The sequence below is a fragment of the Monoraphidium neglectum genome (assembly GCF_000611645.1).
Source record: "Monoraphidium neglectum strain SAG 48.87 unplaced genomic scaffold scaffold00108, whole genome shotgun sequence".
NCBI classification, from domain to species: Eukaryota; Viridiplantae; Chlorophyta; class Chlorophyceae; order Sphaeropleales; family Selenastraceae; genus Monoraphidium; species Monoraphidium neglectum.
The window spans coordinates 1-22,419 of NW_014013520.1; the positions used below are offsets into that span (position 1 = coordinate 1).

The 22,419-nt window shown below is 63.9% G+C and overlaps 6 protein-coding genes across 6 annotated transcripts in view; 2 read left to right on the forward strand and 4 right to left on the reverse strand.

Annotated features, from left to right (window-relative positions):
• Positions 1 to 2,446: 2,446 nt before the first annotated feature.
• MNEG_1130 (hypothetical protein) lies at positions 2,447 to 2,697 on the reverse strand (the record flags this gene model as incomplete). The annotated part of the gene is made up of 1 exon (XM_014050378.1): positions 2,447 to 2,697. A coding segment is annotated over one exon (251 nt), but the record flags the coding sequence as incomplete, so codon positions are not given.
• A 668-nt stretch (positions 2,698 to 3,365) lies between these two features.
• Positions 3,366 to 6,450, forward strand: MNEG_1131 (hypothetical protein; the record flags this gene model as incomplete). The annotated part of the gene is made up of 10 exons (XM_014050379.1): positions 3,366 to 3,374; positions 3,522 to 3,637; positions 3,822 to 3,922; positions 4,114 to 4,166; positions 4,419 to 4,542; positions 4,887 to 4,969; positions 5,259 to 5,448; positions 5,675 to 5,750; positions 6,036 to 6,081; positions 6,373 to 6,450. 10 exons carry the CDS (start codon positions 3,366 to 3,368, stop codon positions 6,448 to 6,450), a joined length of 876 nt encoding a protein of 291 aa, XP_013905833.1.
• A 3,115-nt stretch (positions 6,451 to 9,565) lies between these two features.
• Positions 9,566 to 11,863, reverse strand: MNEG_1132 (hypothetical protein; the record flags this gene model as incomplete). The annotated part of the gene is made up of 6 exons (XM_014050380.1): positions 9,566 to 9,740; positions 10,017 to 10,204; positions 10,447 to 10,813; positions 11,007 to 11,347; positions 11,567 to 11,743; positions 11,795 to 11,863. 6 exons carry the CDS (start codon positions 11,861 to 11,863, stop codon positions 9,566 to 9,568), a joined length of 1,317 nt encoding a protein of 438 aa, XP_013905834.1.
• A 994-nt stretch (positions 11,864 to 12,857) lies between these two features.
• On the forward strand, positions 12,858 to 13,777 carry MNEG_1133 (hypothetical protein; the record flags this gene model as incomplete). The annotated part of the gene is made up of 3 exons (XM_014050381.1): positions 12,858 to 12,935; positions 13,104 to 13,331; positions 13,511 to 13,777. 3 exons carry the CDS (start codon positions 12,858 to 12,860, stop codon positions 13,775 to 13,777), a joined length of 573 nt encoding a protein of 190 aa, XP_013905835.1.
• A 1,190-nt stretch (positions 13,778 to 14,967) lies between these two features.
• Positions 14,968 to 16,657, reverse strand: MNEG_1134 (hypothetical protein; the record flags this gene model as incomplete). Its single annotated transcript, XM_014050382.1, has 7 exons — positions 14,968 to 15,197; positions 15,360 to 15,466; positions 15,624 to 15,657; positions 15,839 to 15,981; positions 16,135 to 16,256; positions 16,434 to 16,490; positions 16,637 to 16,657. 7 exons carry the CDS (start codon positions 16,655 to 16,657, stop codon positions 14,968 to 14,970), a joined length of 714 nt encoding a protein of 237 aa, XP_013905836.1.
• Positions 16,658 to 17,343: 686 nt separating this feature from the next.
• The window catches only part of MNEG_1135 (hypothetical protein), a gene marked incomplete at both ends in the record, with an annotated part of 5,365 nt that continues 289 nt past the window's right edge, over positions 17,344 to 22,419 (reverse strand). Inside the window, 8 exons of the mRNA XM_014050383.1 lie at positions 17,344 to 18,016; positions 18,252 to 20,116; positions 20,251 to 20,571; positions 20,732 to 20,923; positions 21,145 to 21,288; positions 21,486 to 21,572; positions 22,010 to 22,144; positions 22,264 to 22,363. Coding sequence (XP_013905837.1) covers positions 17,344 to 18,016; positions 18,252 to 20,116; positions 20,251 to 20,571; positions 20,732 to 20,923; positions 21,145 to 21,288; positions 21,486 to 21,572; positions 22,010 to 22,144; positions 22,264 to 22,363 — 3,517 coding nt within the window. The remainder of the gene's footprint in view (positions 18,017 to 18,251; positions 20,117 to 20,250; positions 20,572 to 20,731; positions 20,924 to 21,144; positions 21,289 to 21,485; positions 21,573 to 22,009; positions 22,145 to 22,263; positions 22,364 to 22,419) is intronic.

The window sequence follows — 22,419 nt, forward strand, 5'->3', positions numbered from 1 at the left end:
GGGTGGGGCAGGGGGGAGGGGAAAAGGCGGGTTGGTGGCGGACGCAAGGGTCAGGTTGGCAGCTTGCCAGGCCTTCTTATCCCGGCAGTGCGGCAAGGACGCGCGGGATCGAGCGACCAGCGAAGCCGACAGACCGTGCGGCCGGCGCGAGGCGGCTGCCACGTGCACTCGCGCCGCCGCCGCAAGGCCGCGGTCCATCTCAGAAGCTGCGCCGCCACCGCCGCCGCCCACCTGGACTGTGCAGAGCAGGCCGGGCGGGAAGAGCGGCCGCAGCGCGCGGTCCACCGCGCGCGCCGCCAGCACCTCCCTGTCGCTGGCAGCCGCCTCCCGGCGGTCAGAGCGCGTGGGCACGCGGCCAAACGCGTAGGCACGCTCCCGGAACTCGACCTGCGTGCAAGAGAGTGCCCGGCCCGCCCCATCGCCTCAGTGCTGCGCGCAGGCGGCCAGGCTCGGAGCGCGCGCGTCGGCCGTGGCGCGGGGCTCGCCGCCGCGCAGGTTGCGGGCGGGTGGGGCCGGGGCGCGCTCGCGGGGCGGCCACAGCGGCGCACCTGCAGCTGGGTGCCGTCCGCATCCGGCACCGGGGCCGGGTCAACCACCACTGTGCTCAGCACCACCGTCCCGCCGTACCGCGCGAGGCTGGAGCCGTGCGCGAGCTTGGCGAGCTGCCCGCACTGCCACGTCAGCTTGTGGGGGCCGACGGCGACGGATTGTGAGTCTGCGTGCTGCTGCTGCTGCTGCCGCTGCCGTTGCTGCCCGGGGCTGGAACCGCTGGTGACGGGGGTCGCATCGGCTGGCAGGGCCGCTGAGGCGAGGCCGCGGTGGGCCTGGTGTAAAATGAGCAACAAAACGCATCACATGTCAGTTTGTCGGGCAGATTATAGTGTAGAACAAGGAATTTTTGGCCACACATACATGCAACGCTCACCTGCAGCCACGCGGGCCTCAACAGCGGCCGCAGCAGCAAGCGCTCCATCCACTTGCTGCAGTGTTTGCTGCCGACGGCTGCACTCGCAAAATTGCAGCCGGGCCTCCTTGCTCTCAGCGCCGTGCGCGAGAGTTGAAATGCAGCTGATATTCTGTTACGCGACTAACGAAGTCGCCGAAAGGAAGGTGAGATCAACTTTCAGGCTGTGAGTGCAAATTCGCTCGAACATGTCGCTGAAGACGTGGAGGAGGTCGTGCAGCAACATCTCACATTTGAGAGTGCACGCGCTAGGTGCAGCTACGTATATGCAGGGGTTTGGTGTGGACATGGGCACGACTCCCCTGGTGACGCCACCACCACCCCAGCCCAGGGATGTGCATGCACGACATCTGATGCCCACAGTTCATGAAACGTTCATGTTTTGTCACTGGAACATTGACCCTTCTGTCTCGTTCTTGACACTTCTCACTTGCGCACAACCGACAGCAAGCGGCAAGAAAAAATTTACTCAACATCCTCCCCCCAAACGCAAATACAAGGCAGTAGACTGGCTGGCAGGGCATGAAATAGCAGGCTGTACGCAACGAACCGTATGCATCAGACAGCAGGCAGGGGCATCAAGGGTCCAGGGGTTGGCAACCACAGCAAGTAGGACCAGCTGCTGGAGGAGCGGCCACCGAAGATCAGCTTCGCCCAACTCACTGAGTCGGCATGCCCACCAGCAAGGAATCACGAGGTCCAGATGAGAGCGTTTGTAACCACGCCAGCAATCATGCCCACGCCTGCACATGATAATATGCGTGGAAAGTGCTGGCAGATTGGCGCTTCTGCGTCGAGGCCACTTTGGGAGGTACACCTAGCGCCTACCAGCCAAAAACAGGCTCATGCCTCGACACTCAACGCCGTCATGAAGCCCTCGAGAAGGCTTGCATGCTGCACACAGAGTTCGTAAATCGAAGCACTGAACATGTTGCAAAGGATCCTGGGCCCTTTCAACTGACCGTTGCTGCCCGGCCTACATACTCCCTTCAACCCCTTCATCACCACTAACACCACAATATTATTACACTGCTGACCACCGCAAAACACCTCCAGCTGCAGCAGGCTAGCAGGGCTGCTTGTACTCCGGCCGGTAGCTTCCCTGCGCAGAGCCCTCCATGCAGCCCCCCGTGCAGCGCTCACTGCGCTGCAGGTGGTCGTGTGGGCTGCCCACTGCCTGGCAAAACCTGGGGGCGCATGCGAAGGAGCAGGGCCGCAGCCGCTGGGGGTCACGACGTGAGCCAGGTGGCAGGCAAGGGCCTGGCCGGGCCAGGGTAAGGTTGAGAGGCGGGCCTGCGGAGGACCCCGTGCTCGCGTGGACTCAAGGGGGGTGCAGCCGCAGGTAGACGCTGGCCAGTCAGACAGAGACGCCGCAAACATCTGCCATACAGACGATGGTAATACCTTGGCAGCATGACGGCCGCCGAGCATGCTGCGGTGCGTAATCAATACACGTGCGGCAGAGCTGCAGGCAGTGCACACCTGCAGTGCGCCAGCAGGCCCTGGGGCTTTTTGTAGTATATGCGCCGCCGATTGCCGCGGCGATGCAGGGATATCTTGTCCTTTGGGTGGCCGCATGCCGCTGGGTCCCTCGGCCCCCAGCCTCCCGGCGGCAGCTGCACCCCGCCGCCGCCCCCGCTCCAGCTGCCGCCATTGCTACCACCAACGCTGCCGCGCCTGGTGCCGTGTGGGTGCTGCTCGAAGCTCTCCTGCTGCTGCCTTGGCTGCTGCATAGTGTCAAAGTTGTCGCAGCTTAAGGGCCCAGGGGCGCACCAGCTGTGAAGCGAACTGCTGCTGCTCACGAGCGCACTGCGCAGAGCTGCTGCTGCTGGTGCCGCTGCTGCTGCTGCTGACGACCCGTTACACCCCATCACCCTCAGCACCGGTTGCAGGAGCGCTAAAGCCATGATCGGGATACAATTATGCTTGGAGGTTCACAACGCCCTGATTACTGCACAAAGGCTATGCGTCCTGTTCAAGGTGATCTGACGCCTCATTAGCAGGGTCGCAAGAGCCAAAACACCGGGTCGCGTTTGATGCAGCAACTCGATCCTATTTGCAGGCATCTGGCTGCTTCCAAACGTACACCACCTGGGGTTGACGAAAGCTTTGGGTGCCGGTGCTTCAGCTGCTTCTGGTGCGTTTACTTACCACCCGTCGATTTTATTGCATACGTTCACATCGATCTGATCATCACACATTGCAATCACTATACGACCACCAACACGCATCATGCAGCACCGATCTGTCACCGTTCAACACTCCAAGTGCCGCGCTCTTGCCCCCAATGCCACCAGAAGGAGGGTGGTCGCAACCCGAGCGTCCACTACGGTGTGCTCTCGCCAGCGCTCCCACTCTACATCTTGCGCCTCGCGAGGCCCTCGCCGCCACGCCCGCCTTGATGCCCAGCGTGGCCGGCCACAGTTGCAACCTCAAGCACCCAGCCACAACCCGCTCGTGCACTGATTGGATTATTAATATCAAACACGGGCCCCTGCTCACCTCTGCTCAACGGGACACCCAACCACTCTGCCGCCCTCGCCTCATGCTGTGACAGGCGGTCGACACCGACTCATGGAAGCAGCAGCTGAAGGGGGCGCGCGCTGACGTGGAGGCCCTCATCCGCGCGACACACGCCAACCCCATCCTCATCAGGCTGGCGTGGCACGACAGGTGCGCGCCACCCGCGGGGTCTGGGACGGGGTCGCGGGGTCCAACCCTTGATACCCAGGGGAGGGCAACACCCGTTGCCTTTGAGAACACCCGATCTCATGGACCCGCAGGCGCACCCTCGGCCCGACCAGCCCCCCTCGCGCAACACCCCACTCACCCCACCCCGCTCACCCCCCCCCTGCAGCGGGACCTTTGACGAGAACATCAAGCAGGCCTGGCCCAAGCCTGGCGGCGCGACCGCCTCCATCCGCTTCAACCCGGAGATCGGCCACGGCGCCAACGCCGGTGAGTGCCCGCACGCCCCCTTGCCCGCACCTGACGCTCAGCCTTGTGCTACCGCCGCCGCCCGCAGCAGGTCAGCGCGCCGCCAGCTGCGGCCGAGCCCGGCTCGCCGATGCCTCCTTCAATCCCTCACAGCCCGTTTTCGAACACCCATATGCCCACCGCCCCGTCCCCCGCGCTCCTGTGTCTTCCAGGCCTGCAGGCGGCCCTGGACCTGGTGGAGCCCGTCAAGCAGAAGTACCCCCTGGTGAGCAAACACACACACACACACACACACACATGCATGAGCCACACGTACGAACGCAAATGCCCACACAAAAGCCGGCAGCATATGCAACCCCCCACCCACCTTCGCCATGGCTCCTGGCACACATCACATCAGCGCCGCTCGCGCTGCCCATCACCTGCACCCTGCGCAACCCTCCACCTTGGCCCCACCCCCTGCACACAACTTGCACGTGCTGACACTTGATCCCCGCTTCGCCGCTTGTGCCGCCAGGTGTCGTACGCTGACCTGTACCAGATGGCCAGCGCCATCGGCGTCGAGATTGCGGGCGGCCCCGCCATCCCGCTGCGCTACGGCCGCGTGGACGTGGAGAGCCCGGAGGACTGCGCGCCCGAGGGTGGGGAGCCCGGGGGCATCGCGCGTGGGCGGGGGCCGCCTGGCCGGCCTGGGGGAAGGCGGGGGGCGCCTGAGGGCGTGGCTGCTTGTTGGCCTGTCCGGCGAGGGGTGGTCGGCCGCAGGCCAGGCCGAATCGGGTGTGGCAAAGGGAGGAACTGTTTACAGCACGGGGAATAGCGGGCACAGGGGGCTGGCATCCAACAAGTTGTTTATGCCAGGCTGCCGCCCCATTGCAGGGCTACGGTCTGACCCAAGTCTTGCGAGTGGAGCAAAAGCTTCAATGAGCCCCCCCCCTGAACCTCCTCTGCCGCGCACCACCCACCTGCCCCGCCACCCGCCTCCCAGGCCGCCTGCCGTCGGCGGGGCACCCCTTCAGCGACGGCAGCAAGACGCCCGCCGACCACCTGCGCAAGATCTTCTACCGCATGGTGGGCCCCTCAGGCCTCACTTTGAGCCCCTCGACCCACCTAGGGTCGCCACCTCGACAGGGCCCCACCTCGGGGCCTCACCGCACGCCCCACGCCACGTCCCCACAATCTGGCCTTGGCGCTCTCAGCCCCGCCACACGTCCCTGTCGCAGCCTCGAGCCCACACCTCCCAAGTCCCCATAAGCACCTTCACCCACCCTCACCTTGAAACCACTCCCTGCATCCAAAGCCCTCTCCAAAGCCAACCCTGCAGGCAACCTCAAAACCTCTGCATTCCCCAATCCCATAGGGCCTGAACGACAAGGACATTGTGGCCCTGTCCGGCGCCCACACCCTCGGCCGCTCGCGCCCCGAGCGCTCCGGCTGGGGCAAGGAGGAGACGAAGTACACCACGGCGCCCAACAACCCACCGGGCAGCGCCCCCGGCGGCCAGTCCTGGACCGCCAACTGGCTCACCTTTGACAACTCCTACTTTGTCGGTAAGGGGGGCACACGCGGGCGGGCTCCTGTGCATGCATGCTGCGTGGGCATGCACGAGTGAGGGTTTGGGAAGCTAAGGGACTGGTGGTGCGACAACATGTTCTGTTATTACGAGCTGCTCCAGATGCCATGGATGAGCTTGGGCCGTGAGCGCAGCGCCGCCGCCCGCTCTTTGACCTGCCGCCGCCGCTCACGCTGCCGCCGCGCATTGTGCAACCCGCTCAGAGGTGAAGGCCAAGCGTGACGCAGACCTGCTGATCCTGCCGACCGACGCGGCCGTGTTTGAGGACGAGGGCTTCAGGTGGGCGGCTCGTCCCCCCGATCGCTGCCAATTGATTGCAGGGCGGACGGCGCGGGCGGCCGCGGTCATGCCGCGCTTGTTGCGAAGTGCGCTGGGCATTTTCGTGCCCGGCCGCGGGGCGACCGGCGCGCTCCTGTCAGGCGTGGGGAGGGCCTGTCTGATGGGTGATCAGGCCGCCTTTTGATGGGGCCGCCAGCACGCCCATCTCGGCTTGACTGTTCAACCGTGGATGCACTGACTGTCCCTCTTCCTTCCACACGCACACACCACACCGTGCGTTGGCAGGCAGTACGCTGAGAAGTACGCTGAGGACCAGGATGCATTCTTCAAGGTGAGGGGGAGGGGGATCGCACTATGAGTCTTTCGGACTTCCAGGCGCGTGCATTGACGCATGCGCTTGCACGTGTATGTAGCCTTTGGCCCTGTGCTTCTTTGTGTGTATGCTCGTATGCGCGTTCACACGTACGCATGCGCATATGTATGTATTTGTGTGTTTGTGTACATCCGAGTGGGCTAAGTGGGCGCTCTTTAGCAGCTGCGCTTCTCCTTGCCGGGCATCTGCGACCCTCTGGCCCCGCACCCGTGTGACCCCTACCCACCCACCTCTGCTCCTTGTTTGCAGGATTACGTCGAGTCGCACCTTAAGCTGTCTGAGCTGGGCTCAAAGTTCACCGAGGGCACCAAGGTCACACTCGAGTGACTTGTGTCACACTCGTCTCATCCAACTTGGTAGCTTGATGCAGCGGCTCATTCGCCGTGCCTGTGTCTGGCGATGTTCCCCACCCGTAGCACTGTCTACTTTCACCTTTCAACATGCATCTACATCAAGCGTGCACGCATGCGCCTGAGACGGGCTCACGGCAAGCGGCTTCGTCGGTGTCATGCTGCCGGGGTACTCTTCATCTGACACCCCTACATTAATTTCACGCGTGCAGCAACTGTGATGCGCATACAAACATTGCACCTAAAACTGCTTTGAACACGATCAGGTGTTGTGTGTGCTCTTGCAGTGGCTTGTCATGCGTGTTGATTCCTGACCGTGCCAGACTTCATTGTCCCTCGTCGACCCGGGCCCACAGTGCTTGCCGTTCTGTTTCAATGAAAGACAGTAATACATGTATGTCTGGTGCCGACGTCGTCACTGCCACAAGTGCCAATCTTGCTCATATTTGCTGGCGTGCGGCTGTGCCGCGGTTTGACCAGGCTGGAAGTGGCTACCTGTCTGTGAAGAGTCGCTAGGGCCAGGTGTTTTGTGCATCCCAACAATGAAACGGATCAGCGGGGAACAGTTGTGGTACAATGAAAGCAATAAGATTGCACCCATAACGCCGATCACCGACCCATCAATGCACCCACCCATCAGCGGCAACGACATGCACACTTACTCATGCGTTACAAGCATGCATACTAGAGGAGGTGCACACCTCCTGGCACAGCCTCCCGGAAAAGAGCATGGCAAACCTGTAAAACAGGAAGCACGGTCAACAAAGCCAACTGCCAGACAGGCTAGCTGGCATCCTCATGCACACTGATCTTGACCCAATGTTTGCAGTGACAGCGGTACAGTATATGACAGAATAAAAACAAGGGTAGCACAACTGAATTACCCACAACAGGTCATTTGATGCTTCATCCTGTCCAAACATATCAGACCACTTGATTGTGCAGCACCAAGCCCCGTTGAGGGATGCTGCACTTCTCCCTCATGAATGGCGACCAAAGTACAGCCACATGCCCCTGCGCTGCTCACGCGTTTAAGCAATTGTGTGTTGTGTCGGCATCCAGTCAACCAGGCGCGTTCCCGAGCTGCACTGCGACGACGCCGCATGGTGTGCCCCTGCCACTCACGAGGTTGACCGCGACTTGTCTCCCCAACAAGCCGGCAGCCGGGCGCCGCCCTCCCGCAGGTGCGCATCAAGGCACAGGCGTACGCGCCTGGACAAATATTTCTTTGGGTGTGGGGCGACCATGAGGCAGCGGGGAGTGTGCTGACCTTTGCCTTTGCTGGCCTCTCAAGGGCCCAGCAACCCATGCAGCTTCACACACAGCAGCACAACAGGGCGTGTGCTGTGCCTCGCGCACCTGCTGGTGGCCCCTAAGTCACCGCCGCGCACCGGTGGCTGGACAGGCTCAGGGATTGATAAGTTGCGGCAAGCAGGGCGCAAATGATGGCACGCTGCTGGGGCTCGCCTGCGTCAGCACAATGCGCAAAGCTGGGGGCCATCTGCGCCGGGTGCGGGGGGTGGCTTGCACTCGGTGCCAAGTTGCACCTTTCTAATGTACCGTAGCCGAAGGATTGAGTGTGATACGGCAGGTGACATAATAGTCTATCGTAGCGTAGGTCAGCCTGACCTACGCTACGATATGTCGATCTGAGATCGACAAGGCGACGTGCCTTCCTTCACCACGGTCGATTTACGTCACCAGTGTGCACGTACCACAAGAAAAACGCATCTATCATCATCTCCAGCCGTGAAACAAAGCGGGCCGATCATACATGGTGTGTGCGCACACGAGCAAGCCTTGGTCAACGTGTGAAATCGGCGCGCCGATGCAGACCAGCGGCGTTGGCCTGCTAGAAAGGCTGAATCAGCAGGTACGGCACTGCAGGGTGCGCTCATTTTCTCAGGAGAAGCCACATCTCTCATCCTGAGGCCTCTGCACATATTACAGGCGTGTCATCTCGAGGCACTGCTGCACGCCTTCGAGGGGGAGCGCAGGGATGTCCCCAGGGTGCCTGGAAACCAAGTCCGGCCTGGAATGCAGCCCCTTCAGACCATGTTTGCAACTGAGACACCAACATCGGGCATTACTAGCGCACTGGATGGGGTGCTGGCGCGCAAGCAGCGCATCCTGTGCTTGCTCAGCCGCAACCAGCAGCAGCAGCAGCAGCAGCAGCAGCAGCAGCTGCAATGCGACACCAGTGCGCTGCTTCACAAGCAGGCAATAGAAGTCAGAGGCGGGACGCTACTGACCTCAGGTGCTGAACGGCGCCAGAGGCTGCGCTTTCGGCGTTCCAGCTCTGACGACGAGCGGTGCAGCGACACAGACCGCTGTCAGCGCGGCCGCCTCCCCTCTGGAGCGCTCCACCCGATAGCGGCGTGGCGGCGGCAGCGGCAACACGCAGCCTGCGTGATCCAGGCTTGCGCCCGCGGCTTCTTGTGCCGCAGGCGCCTCCTGCAGCAGCGGCGCGCCGCCGATGCTGCTGCAGCTATCCAGGCGCTTGTGCTGTCGCGGGTGCTGCAGGCCTGGGGCCGATGGACGCGTTTGAGGGCGGCGCTTCGCGCATGCCTGGAGCGGCGCATGCGGGAGCGATTGAGGGGCATGCCGGTTCTGCCAACCTCCTTGGGTGCTGCTGTGCTGCGCATCGACGGAAATTGGGGGCTGGCGACTGCCCACTGCAGCCGGAGCCGACTGGACCGCGCCTTAATGGCGTGGGTTGCTGCGGCAAGCATGGCGCCACGCCTCATATAGACATGAGGGCCATACACACAAGCCGTTACAGGATTGCAATCATCAAATGATGCCACAAAACGCGCGTGTTTGTGGTGGTGTTCCATGTGAATATGGACAAATGGACAGCCACCAAAAACTGCGACAACCACCGTCTAGAAGAGATGCTGGAAGGAAACGAGTTTTGCGTTAGTCAAAATTGGTTGTAGCAGCGAGGCAGATACCGCCGCTCCGCGTAACCCATGCAGTACCAGTACAGAGCCCGCCGGCCAGGAACGATGACCAACAGCCTTGCCTATCTTACAAGCCCAAAACCCATACACTACGATCCAGCACTAAGATCCATGCGGCCGACCGCCAGCCTAGAACACAAAGCCGTGCTTGGGGAGGCGGATCTCCACTGTTGTGTGCAGCTTGGTTAGCGAGGTCTCCCAGTGCGCGCTGCCCCCCATGAAGTGGGCGATGACGCGGGACACGGGCACGCCCGCACCCAGGCCGTGCATCTGGCTGCCGTGGCTGCGCGAGTAGCCGTAGCCGCTGCGCTCAAGAGGCGTGGGGACGGCGCGGGCGGGGGGATGGGAGGGTGACGTCATGCGACCAGGGCGTCAGGAACGCAGCACCTGCGCACTTGACCCAGACACACGAGGCACACTTCAAGCGAAGCGCTCACCGCTGGGTTCCGCCGGCCCCATGCTCCCCTCCCTCGCCCATCCACCCGCTGCAGTTCCGGCGCACCGGGCTGCCCCGTGCCAGAGGCGCATGCCTGCGAGCAAAGCAACGCAAGCACATCCCAGCCTTTCACAGTCAACTCACATGAGGGGCTTCCCCGCTGAGCTCCAGAACCAGTCGAAGATGTGGGAGAAGTGGTCCGAGGGCACGCCCAGGCCGCGGTCTGTGATGGAGATGAGTACGTGGTCGTCGTCGCCCTCGGGCTCTGAGATCACCACCTTGACTGGGTCCGCCTCGTCCACGTCCCACGCGCCGTAGCGCGTGACCAGCGCCTGGGGTCAAGGGGCCGAGGGGAGGGGCCCGACCACGGGCGCCGCATGCAAAGCGTCAAGGAAGCGCCACGGTGCACAGCGCGGCGCTTGCCGCGGCTCATGACACCGCTTATGAACCCCGGAAACCCTGGCATGGGTCGAGCAGGCGGGCGTCCGCAGCCAACAGACTGCCGCCGGGCTGCCGGCTGGCGCAGCGGCGCCCGCGCCCTGGGTCATCCCCGGCCCCAACCCCATGCCCCAACTCTCGCCTGTGCCGCGTTCTTCAGGACTTCTGTGAACAAGAAGCTTGCGTAGGGCACCACCAGCGGCAGCTCCACCTCCTCCCCGCCCACGACCTCGATGTCCGGCGCCGCGCTGTTCTTCTCCACGCAGAACGCCCTCACGTCTTCCGACAGCTCCTGCAGCAGCCGCCGCGGCGACGCGCTGCGCGAGATCATGCCTGCCGCCGGCGCGGCGCCGCCGACGAGGGGTCCCGCACCAGGGTGGGGCGCGGCGGCCGCGTGAGGGGGCGCGTGGAGGGGGGGGCGGGCGCCGCCGCCTTTGCTGCTGCTGAGGGCGTTGAGCGCGGCTGAGTGCTGAGTCAGCATGAGCCGCAGGCCGAGCACGTACCTGCGGGGTGTGGGATCGAGGCGAATCGTGGACGGGAGGCGAAGAGGCAGGACGCGACAACGCTCAGGCCCAGCTGCTTCAGAAAGCCCCCTGCTCGCCGGCACGCCCCCACCCCGCCATCTCCTGCTTGGTCTCGGTCCCTCTGGCCGCCCAAACCCCTAGAAATCTCTCGAACCCTTTTTGACCCTCGCACCAGTGTGTCAGGTCCAGTGCGGCGTTCAGTGTGTGCACGTCCTTCTCCCGCCCCCACCACCCCGCCGTCTCCGCCAGCCGCTGCGCGCCCCCCATCAGCCGGGCCATCTCCCCCTCCACGCGCTCGCGGAAGCCGGACAGGTGGCTCTCGAAATGCTCGAGCCCCTTGAGATCCTGCACCTGCAGCAGCGCCCAGTCGCGCGAGCAGTCCAGCACGCTCGCCTTGGACGCCGCGCTGCTCGAGATCAGATCGGCGAGCGCCTCGGACGAGCAGGTGGGCAGCAGCGCCTCCAACCGACTGATGTGGTTCTCCAGGCGGGCAGGCAGCTGAGAGGTCAGGAACTGCATGTCGAGGCGGCAGGGGAGGGGTCGGGGCGCGCGGGGCGCGGCGTGTGGGGCGCAGCAGGCAGCCACTGCAGGGGGCTGGAACGAGCAACGGACGCGCGACGCAGGCTACGGCGCAGCGGCGAAGCCATGCCAGCCAGCCAATCCGAGCCAGTGGGGCCGCAGGCTGGAACTGTCGGCGCCGGGCGAGCGTGTGTCGATACGAGCGCCGCTCACCGCTGCTGAGTCGACGAGCCGCGGGAGGCTGTGCTGCCGCACCAAGTTGTCCAGCTGTAGCACCTCGATCTTCTTTACGCGGTTGGGCGCCACCAGCTGCTCAGAGTATAGCGGGGTGTCGTCCGGCTCAGGTATGTAGCTGAGTGACCTGCGAGCGCACGCGATTGCGCATGAGATCTGCTGGCATGTGGGGGCAGCGGCGTGCATCGCGCTCGCACGTGCGCCCACCTCAGCGCCGCGGACGCCACCGCTTGCAGCTGCAATGAGGTCCAGCCACGAGCCGTCAGAGCTCTGCATGTAGATGCAACCGCGCTTCTCATCAGGGTGCGCGCGCGCAGCGTGCGGCTTGTATAAAAAAAAATTGATCGAGATCGTGCTTCCAGCAAGGGCGAAACCTGCAGCGCTAATGATACAAAGACACTGGAGAGCATTCAATTGTGATGCTGTGACATAACATTCGAGGGGGCGACGCTACAGTGGCAGACTACGTCGTCACTCACTGGTGCTACCCAGCCCCATACAGCTTCAAACTATCGGAGAGATTGCTCATCAAAACCTTCGCTGATTTTGTTGTGCAGAACATGGCGCACGGATATCGAGAAGTAAGGAGCAATGCGCGACAACATGCAAGACGGTGCTGCTCAATGGCGTTGAGCGTGTTGCCCAGAACAATTCGCACACGCATGTTTGAAGCTGCCTTCTGTTGGCTGAGCACACACACACAGCACTGCGGCAGATGTGCCTATGGATTCGAAAAGAATACAGTACGCCCATGATGTCAGTATCGATCGACCTCAGGTGGACTGCAATACCCTCTTGTTGGTGCAACGCCCCTGGTGTTGATGGTTCAAAATCCAATGAAACGCACGCACTATGATAACCTTCAAAATAGCCCGGAGGCACTACTGTGGCTGCGTGTAGCGACTGGTTGCAACTCGAGCAGTGACCATCGAAGATTTTTAGCAGTCATCACCCGCTCAAGCCCGCGCCTTTGAACGCGCATCAAAAGTCGTCAAGTGCATGCGCTTGTGCACCTGCCTTCCCCCAGGGGCACCTGCTCGGCCTAGTGTTTGTCGCCAGCTGTGATGCAGACCGGTGACCGCTCTTCGTTGCGCGCTTTGGGGTGCGCCCAAATGAAGAGGTGGGACTGCTTGTCTTGCCGCTGATGTCGTGTTGCACGCCAAACAACAAATAATAGTCGCAAGTACCTTGATTTTGAGCTCATAGTCTCTCAAGACCAAGGTCCGCAGGTTTCAAATCACGTCTCGGGTTTGCGCGGGAGCCAGTGAAGATGGAGCCGAGCGCCGTAATATTCTTTGTGATGGCATCCTTGAATTTTGCGCGCTGGTGCATCCACCAGCGAAGCCAGGTGTGCCCCTAGTGCGGCAAGCGGCGGGCCGCTTCTCCATGCGCGTTCCACCCTGCACGATTGCAGGACACGTCAGCGCAACCGGACCGCCCACCTCTTGGTGCCGTCCTCCTACTGCACATGTTTACAGCTGCTGATGTCTTCGCCTTGCCGCCCTTCACGCCGCAGTCCGGCTTCCTGCAGCAGCACAGGGCTCGCCTCGTTTGCGAGATTAAGGCGCTGCGGCGCCAGGCCGAGCGCTTGAGCGGACCCGGCAGCCATCCCAAGCGCGCCAAGGTGCATCGCCTGGCCACGGCAAAGGAGCACGAGCTGTCACTGCTGCAGCAGCACGGCACATGCGATGAAGGCAGCGGCGGCGCACACGCCCGCGCCAGCGCTTTGATCGGCGCCGCAAGGGTGAGGGTGGTTGCGAGGTGCTCACCAGGACGAAGCTGCGGCATGCTTGGGGCTGCATGCGACCACCTGCAGACCAGGTGGCGCGTGCTGGCTGCAGGCGCACACCGGGCCATGCAGTCGTTTGAGCTGCTGCATCAAACTCACCAGCTTCGCCGCCGTCGCCCACACCACTCTCACAGGTGGCCCTCATCGCGCTGGCGGTGGTCGTGCTCTGGGGCCGCCCGCTGCTGCGCGTGCACCCCCTGCTGACACAGCCCTTTGGGAAGCTGCTGCTGTTCCCGCACCGCAGCTCCCCCCTGCTCGAGGCCGGCTCGGTGACGGTCCTGCCCTGGGTGGCGCTCTGCGACCGCGCCAGCCTGCTCGTTGCGCGCGCCCTGTTCCCAGAGCCTGCCTTGGAGCCGCGCATCAAGGCACTCCAGACGGTCTTCGAGGGCCGGGAGGACTGAGGGCGAAGGCCCTGCAATCTGACCCCATGCTGGCGGCGGTGGCTTTCAGAGTTTTTTCCAGCAAGCGCAGCTGGCCCAGCAGGGCGTAAGAGACCACCAAGCACGAGAGGGCAGTGTGAAGTGATACCAATAGCAAGAGTGTATGCGTAAAATACAGCACACGTCGATTAATGTGCCAAGGGTTTGAGCCCCAGAGCTTTTGCGAGTCTTGGCCAATGGGCACACCCTGTCAGTGCATGCCCTGCGAGGCGCCCCGTCATCCTTGGCTTTTCAATGTGATGGCTTTTCTTCACCACAGGCAAGCCTCAAACACAGCTTTATTCAGCAGGCCTCTTTCCTCCCTTTTTTTGTTGCCACGATCATGTCCCATTGTTCAACCAAAACCCCATTATGCAGGAAGCACGCGCCACATGACCGTGGTCACACTCCTCCCACACACACCAATTAATGCTCCAGGGCAGCAACAGCCCCTCAAACCCCTGACCTTGCAACCCGATCCCCAACAAGCACCCTGCATGAATGGTCGTTTGTGGCAGTCTGGTGTGTACGACATAGCAGCACGTCAACGGTACTGGCCCCGGCTGCTGTGCGTTGTGCCAACCTGTTTTTTGATTTTGCTTCAGCAGCAGTTGCTTGATTGCTATACAAGCAATTGCTGCTGTATGCTGCCCTTTGTGGGCGCCGACCGCTGGTACCCCCCCCTTGTTTGCAGCAGCGCACAACGTTGCAAGTCAAAAAGCGTGCATGTAACACAGTCACACAAGTCTTTGTCCTTGCAAGGCTCATGTTGCAGAAACCATCAAGCTGCGGCCAACATAGGCCGAAGCAGATAGCCGTCTCCTGCATGGTGCCAAACCAGGCATGAGGCCCCGACCCATTGACAGCCTCCAGGGCTGTGGGGCATGTTTCAGCCCTCCCATGCTGTCGTCGACTAACGCCCTCTACTTCAGAGGATAGAACATCGGATCCAACAATCAGAGCAATGAGCAGGCATGCCCGATGCCAGCCCTGCAGCTGCCTGTGCACCCACCAGGGTCAGGTGATGCCCCCCACCAGTCGCGGGCTCGAGCGCATGATGCGCACCCTGCCCCAGCGGGGAGCATGGCCACGAGCAGCGCTGCCAAAGCGCGCCAAGTCCCCGGCTGCTGGCACGTCCGCGCACCTGCAGGAGGGCAAAGGCCTTCCCCGCCTCACACCACGTTGTCCGCGCCAAGCCCGGCAAGGCCGCCCTGCTGCGGCGCCGCGCCCATCATCATGCCCATCTGCATCTGCTGCGGCACCATGGGGCCCTGGGGCACGCCCGCCAGCGGGACCTTCATGCCCGGCGGGGCCATCGCGTCGGGGGCGCCGTAGGCCGGGGGGTAAGGCAGCTCGGCCATCTGAGCGTATGGGTTGACCGGCGCGTTGGGCCGCACGGCGGCTGCGGGGCAGGGGCAGAGGGGTGGGATGCGATTGAGCTGGCCCCAAGAAGGTCAGGCACGCACATCCTGATGTCTGTCATGGCGCAAGAGGCGATCAAATGACGGGCACAGATGCCATGGTCGCCAGAGTACCCGCAATCACACCCGTGCAAAACCCTCACCAATGCCGAGCTCCTCGGACACGGCCGTCTGGAAGACCAGCAGCGCGAAGCAGAAGAGCATGAACATGATGAAGCAGATGTATGCAAACGCGATGGTGCCGTTGTACCTGCGCAGTTGGGGTGCTGAGACAGTCAGACGACGGGGGGATGAGCCTCAGGTTTCGAGAACATCAGCCGCCGCTGGGGGGGGTCCAGGCAATAAATCCCTGGTTATGAAGCCTGACAGACGGGCCGTCTGTCAACACCCAGGCTGCTGCCACTCACGCGCCAGTGTCGTACTTGCTCCAGCTCGAGGCCACTGAGGGACGTTGTGGGTGGCATTGCAGGGGTCACCAGGTGACATTGATGTCGCGGTCCAGCACAACTTTAATGTTGCAACAGCAGGCGGTCTGTCTCGCCCATTGCATCTCAGATTAGCGCAAGCCTGCATCCAGGAGCAACTGGCTGCTTGTGATGCCTTGGCACATGTGATTACTCACATTTGACCTGCAGGTCCTGGGTCACGACCTCCTTGAAGCCATCCAGGACGAGGCCGCACAGCAGCACAAAGAACGCCAGAGTGAAGCACATTGCCACCACAAATCCGTAGCCAAAGCCAGGACCGCGCTTTTCGATCGACTTGCTGCGGGGCCAATGGCATTCGAGTTGGCGCCGAGTTGAGATTTGCAGGAGTGCAGGCTAGCAAGGGAGTGCACACGCGAGGGGCGGCCCGCCTGTGACCGCTAATCAGCTGTCCGTACGACCAAGTCAAGGCTGGCGGCGGCCGCGAACGCACCGGATGAGCACCGCGCAGCTGAGCAGGTTGAACAGCAGCACCAGCAGACCACCCAGTACCGCCGCCGCCACGGGCGCATGCCATATCTGGTTGCTGACACTGATGTCCAGGAGCTTGTAGCTCTGCGATTTGCGGCAGGTGCAATCAAGGGCGGGTGGGCACATTTGTGCCGCCTGCCCCTCTTTTGCTGCACCCTTCCTAGGTGCTTTCACTGCGTGAGCACAGTCAGCATCAGCAAGCAACCAGGTGCGGCTGGCACAGCGCATTCAACAAACAGGGCCGGTCCCATTAAGCCGCACCTTCACCAGGTTTGTTGTTGTTACAAACGACAGGATGTAGTAGATGCTGGTGACGATCTACGGCGAGTGGGGCGGCCGCGCAATACAACATGAGCCGGTCACACCCTCGGCTGTCGTACTGCTGCACTTTATGGCCAACCCATTGTTGGTTCGGGCGAGCAAGTGCTTTGTATCGCACCTTCGCAAACAATCAATAAACTCACCATGTTCACCACCCAACACATCCTGCAAAGATGCACATGCAGTAGAGGGGTGTGTGCAGGTGCAAGAGAGTTGATGCGTTGCACACAGCGTCGGCTCGTCGCGCGGGAGGCAGTGCGCTGTGAGGGCTCACCACAGGATCGTCCTACGCGCCTCTTTGCTGCACATCGTGGCCCCAGCTGCTCGCAAACCCGCTCCCAGTGCTGGACCAAGCTACGTTTCTTCCCGCGCTATCAAGTGAGCAAGGTTATCGAGATTACGACAGCACTGTATGACTTTTAGTGCGTGTATAATACCAGTGTTGGCAGATTCCCTGCTAACAGGGCCAGAGCTGTTGCTGCTGCGTGCTGCTGTTGCGGCCTTTATGGCGACATGTATTACTTCGGTTCATGCGTAGAACCTAAAGTTTTATTATAATTGTCTCATGGGCACCTGACGTCGTCCTGTAGACCGCTGCGACCATGACAGGGAGCTTTGGAAAATCAATCGGCCCGTTGACCTGTTCGGCCGTATGTGCAAAGTCGTTGATCGTGTTCACTTGCACGCCAATGCGTGTCCATCACGAAGAATTTGCCAGAGCGTTCGGGTGCCGCCTTCGCCCATCACCAATCTACACGCACTTGCTGCTGCACTTGGCCAGCCACCAGCTGCGGCAACGCCGAGCGCCGCATCGACCGAGGCGGATCGCTGCACCACGCCACGATGACAATTACACCATGTGATCGCGCTTGGCAGCGCGCAGCGCATTGAGCCACTCATCCCTGCTCCGCCCATTGCCGGTGTTTGGCACCTGGAAGTTGTATGCCGACCCGCTGCTGCCGCCTGCTGCGCCCGCCTCTGGCGTGCATACAATTGTGAAGCTCCGCGCACCTTCCAGCATGCCTGGCGCGCCCGACGCCCCAGAGCCAGGGCCGCCGCCTGCCAGCATCGCCCGCATGTGCGCCCAGCTGCCCGCGGCGCCGACGCCTGGGCCAGGCAGCTGGGCAAACAGCTCAGTGCCGGGCCGCACGCTGACAATGGAGGCCAGAGGAAGCTGCCTCAGAAGCACCAGATCGTCCTTGCCGCAGCTGCAAAGTGCGCCCCACGCCGCAGAGACCACGTCCCCGCTCGCGCCGCCGCCCGCCGCCGCCACTGCCGAGGCAGCCGCCGCTGCAGATCCGTTGAGCTGCGTGTGCGACCGGCTGCGGGCCAGGTGCCCCCTGAGCCGCGCCGGCGCGGGGCGGCCCTCGGGCGGCGCGGCGATGCGGAGGCAGGCGCCGGGCTCGTCCAGCCACAGCAGCACGGGGTGCGCCGCGCCGTCGCGGCCGTGCAGCAGGAGGCGGGCGCCGTCCAGAAGCGCGAGGCGGCCCTCGGCGTGGCGCAGGCGCTTGAGCTTGTCGTACCTGCGCGCGCAGGGACAGTGATATTGAGGGGCAGCATGACACGGATGAAACGTGAGCTGCGGTGTGACTGGCTGCAGTGCATGTGCAGGCCCGTGGGTGGCGTGCCGTAGAGATCCATTCGATAAGATATGCCACTGAGAGATATCACAACAGCACGTCAGGCACTCAGTTTTGAGCAGCCGCTCCTGGGCCAGGAAGGGCCCTGTGCTGTTGCTGCACCAGCGATTGCACGCACCTGTCCATTACCGACGTCAGCTGCGCCTGCAAGTCCTCGTTGCTGCGCCGCTGATCGTCCAGCTGCCGCTGCAGGCGCGCCACCTGGGCTAACAGACCCAAGGGCGTGGCCGCGGCGCCGCCGGTGCTCGATGCGCTGCCTGTTGGGCTGCCGCCGGGCCCCCGCTGCGATGGCGGCGACCGTGGCGGGAGCTGCAGCTGCAGCTGCGGCTTTGGCGGCGAGGGCGGCCGCCGCGGGGAAGGCGGCGGGAGGGGGGGCTGCAGCAACAAGGATGGCGGCGCTGTGAACGACCCTGCGAGGTCCTCAGAATTGTGGACAGACAGGTCCGCACGAAGGCTCGTGCGCGATGTATCGGTGGCCTCATCTTGTGCCACCGCTGCAGAATCAGCGCCTTTGATGCCATCCTCCATTTCCTTGTGCTGCTGCTGCTGCTGCTGCTGCTGCTGCTGCTGCTGCTGCTGCTGCTGCTGCTGCTGCTGTTGCTGCTGCTGCTGCTGACCTGGCGGCAAGCCGCTGCCAGCAGTGTGCCACGCACCGCCATCGCGCACCATAGCCGGCTCTGGCGTCCCGCCGCCCCCCTCTCCCTCCGCGGCGGCCGCTACGTCTGCCTTCTCCAGCGGGACGCTCCAGGCGGAGCCGTCGTGCGACAGCCCTGAAAGGGAAGCGGCGTCGCCATCGGCGCTGCTGAGCGCGGTCCCTGTCAGGAGGGCGCTGGCCTGCGCCTCCCTGCCCAGCGGCCCCGGCTCTGCGCCGTTCCGGTCGCTGGTGGTTCCGGCGACGCCGCTGGGACTGGATATAAAGAGCTGCCCGTCAGAGTCGACGCGCGCGAGAAGCGGGAACTGCCCCGGCAACCCTTCAAGTCCCTGATGCCGAGGTGGCATCACCCCCGCTGCCGCTCGTGAATGGCCTTCCCCGCCCCCGCCGCCGCTGCCGCCTGCTGCAGTGCTGCTGCGTCTGCTGGCCCGGAACGCTCGCCATGACTCCAGCAGGCCGCCGCCGCCGCCGGCAGACTGGCGCGGTGCAAACGGGGCCGCAGCAGCCTCTGGGGCTGTTGTCGTGTTTTCTGAGGGTTTGAAGTGTTGCGACTGCCTCCCCCCATGGGGGGGCAGCTGCGGCGACGCCCTGCGCAGGAGCGACTGCCGCGCCGCCCCGCTGCCAGCCCCGCCTTCTGACCTCGCAAGAGCCGCGTGCGCAGCTGCCGAGACGGCTGGAGGAGAGGGACCATGGGGTGAGGGGGAGCGGCTGCCGCCAGTGATGGGAGCTGACCGGCGCCCGCCCGCAGGCGGCGGGACCGCCCCCTCTGCCGCCGCTGGCCGCTGGTCCATGCCCGCGGACTCGACCGCGCCGGCAGACCCGACGCGCCTGTGGAAAGACGGCCCCTGACGCGGCAGCCGGCGGGTCGGGGACGCAGGAGCTGACGCAGGGGCCGCTGCATCGCCGCTAGGTGCACTTGAGCCAAACGACGCCTGGCCTGCAGGCTCCATGAGTGAGTGCGGTGGCGCCTTCAGAGATTCGCTGCTCCTGCCCGACACCGGTGGGGACGGGGCCGCCGCTGCTGACTGCTTGTGCTGCGCCGCCACCACCTGCTGCGTTCGCTGCTGCTGCTGCTGCTGCTGCTGCTGCTGCTGCTGCTGGATTTGCTGCTGCTGCTGGCTTCCAGGCGGCGCGCCAGTCGTGCCTGCCTCGTCTGCCACCGCAGCCGCCGCGCGAGCCGCCGCCTCTTCAAACGGGTCGGCCTTCCTGGGCGCGGCCTGCAGCCACTGCACCGTGAGCTGCAGCGACGAGCCGGGTGTGCCTTTCCTGAGAGGCAGCAGCACAGGCCGAGGGGCCCCATTGGCTTCTATTCCCAGCTCGGACAGGACCAGCTGCAGCAGGAAAGGAGCAGTCGCGGGATGAGCAGGATGGTCGGCTTGTATTCTGATTGGCCGCGGCGACCTGCGCACGCGACGGGCAGCTGCCGCAGCTGACAGCCGAGCCATACAGGTAACGCCAGACCCACCTGGCAGGTGCCCAGCACCGCCGGCTCCCCCAGCGTCTTGGCGTCGCACACGCTGAGCTCGACGGTGGCCTCCCGCGGCCCCAGGGCGCCGACCGGCCCTGGCAGCGCCAACGAGAACGACCAGTTCCATACGGGGCTGCCGGAGTGGTGCACGAGCGGCGTCCGCAAGACCTGGCGGCCGAAGCGCAGCCGGCAGTACACGGAGAGCCCGTCCTGGCCGGCGGCGCCGCCGGCCGGGGCCGCCGTGCCGGGCGGGGGCGGGGGCGCAACGTTGCGGCCGCAGAGCAGCACGATGCGCAGCAGGCCGCCGGGGCCGCCGGCCTGGTGCGTGAGGAGTGGAAAGCGGGGTAGGCTGGAGTGTGAGCGCGGGCTTGGGCAGTGTGCCGCCACTGGATGGCTCCCGGCCCGCATGCATGCCCCGCAATCGCCTCCATACCCGGTCCTTGCACGCACAATTCGCAGCTGGCCGTGCAGCACGCACCCGCCGCGCGTGCCGGTTTGTGTACATTCGCTGCATGTCGAAGAACTGCCGGTTGGGCTCGACCATGCGGCGGCGTATGACGCGCAGCAGTAGCGCCCGCAGCGCGTTGATGATGCCAGGCAGCTCGCTGGAGAAGGAGGATACGCCCAGGGGCCGGGCTGAGATGTCCAGTGAGGGCTCATCTGCAAAGGACTGGAGGATGGAGGTTGAGTTGAGGGGTGAGGACTCGAGGGGTGTGCCAGGGCGCAGCGCCCGCGCACAAGCAGCCCGCTGTACGTGCGCGCAGGCGTGTTCGGTTGTGTGTGCGTGTGTGCGCGCCCAGTACGCCTGTGTGTGTGCCTTGTACAAAGCACGCTCTGTAACTGTACGCACGGTTGATTGACATACATGAAAGCTGGTGTGTGCGCACTCACATACTGGATGCGCTTGATGCCCGGCGGCTCGTTGGTAAGCTCGACGCCAATGTGCAGCCGCCCCGCGATGTGAATGTGCGTCGCCTCGAGCCGCATGCTGAGGCCCTGCAGCATGGCGCCGAGGGGCTTCATGCGCAGCAGGACCTGCAGGGGACAGGCGGGCACGGGCGTTTGGGACAAGGTGGTGGGGCACGGTTGGCGCAAGCCAGAATGCGCCCTGGCAGCTGGTGCACACGAGCGAGCGGCACGAGGACGCGGTGGGCTAGCTCCCTGGGTCTCACTGCCGTTGGCGCCATGCGCGCCATTGGCCCGCTTGCATTTGCCTTGCCCGGTCCTCGCACCACGCCCTGTGCGCCACTTGATGTGAAATTTGCGTCAAGAGCGAAGGACAGCAGCTGCCGCGCGGGGTCGTAGCGCGCGCAGCAGTGCTGGAACGACGGGGGGACCAAACCGAACCCAAACTCCTCGATTGCGACTGTGGCGATGAAAGCGAGAGCGCGGCACATCAATGCGGGGCCACGTCAGCGGTGATGAGGCACGGCCCGCATGGGGGGCGGTGCAAGCGACTGGGACTGGTCAACCATGCAGAGCAACGGCGGCACAAACAGCTGTGGCCTGAACTTGCAAAAAGCGGAGGTCTCTTACGAGCCGATATGTATTTCCAAGGCCGCTTGGCGCCCTGCTTTTCCAGCATCTGCGGGGAAGCATGCCAAGGGTGGCAGCAGCCGTTTGTCCAGCCACCGGAACGGCCCTAGTCGCGTGCCTGTTCATTCCCCGCGCCTGGTGCACATGCACGCCCGCGCAGGCTTGGGCACGCGACGCAGAGGCAAGCGGTGCGGCGGGACCGGGGCGCGGCGCTGCGGACCGGCAGCAACGGCGGCGGCGCGGGGCGGACCTCGTTGAAGACGCGCTGCAGCAGCTCCATAGTGAGTCCCGCCAGGTGCTTCTCCAGTACCGGCGTCCAAAGCGCCCGCACCACCTGGCCGCCACCGAGGGTTTGCTTGGGTGAGGGGCGGCGCGGCGCGGCGCGGCCCACCTGTGGGCCCAGCCCGTGCCGAGCCTGGAAGGCCGCCCTGCGCAGCGTGGCTGGGGGTGCAGCACAAGCGCAAGCGCACGCACCAGGTTGAGCCACCCTAATGTAAACGACTCCACCAGGGTTCCTGACGAGGCCTCCTGGTGCCGCAGCTCCCACCGCGCCTGGGCGCTCGCCAGCTCGCGCCTGCGCAGCACAACAGGGGGGCATGTGCGTACGCCTGCTGCCTGCCCCACCTTCCA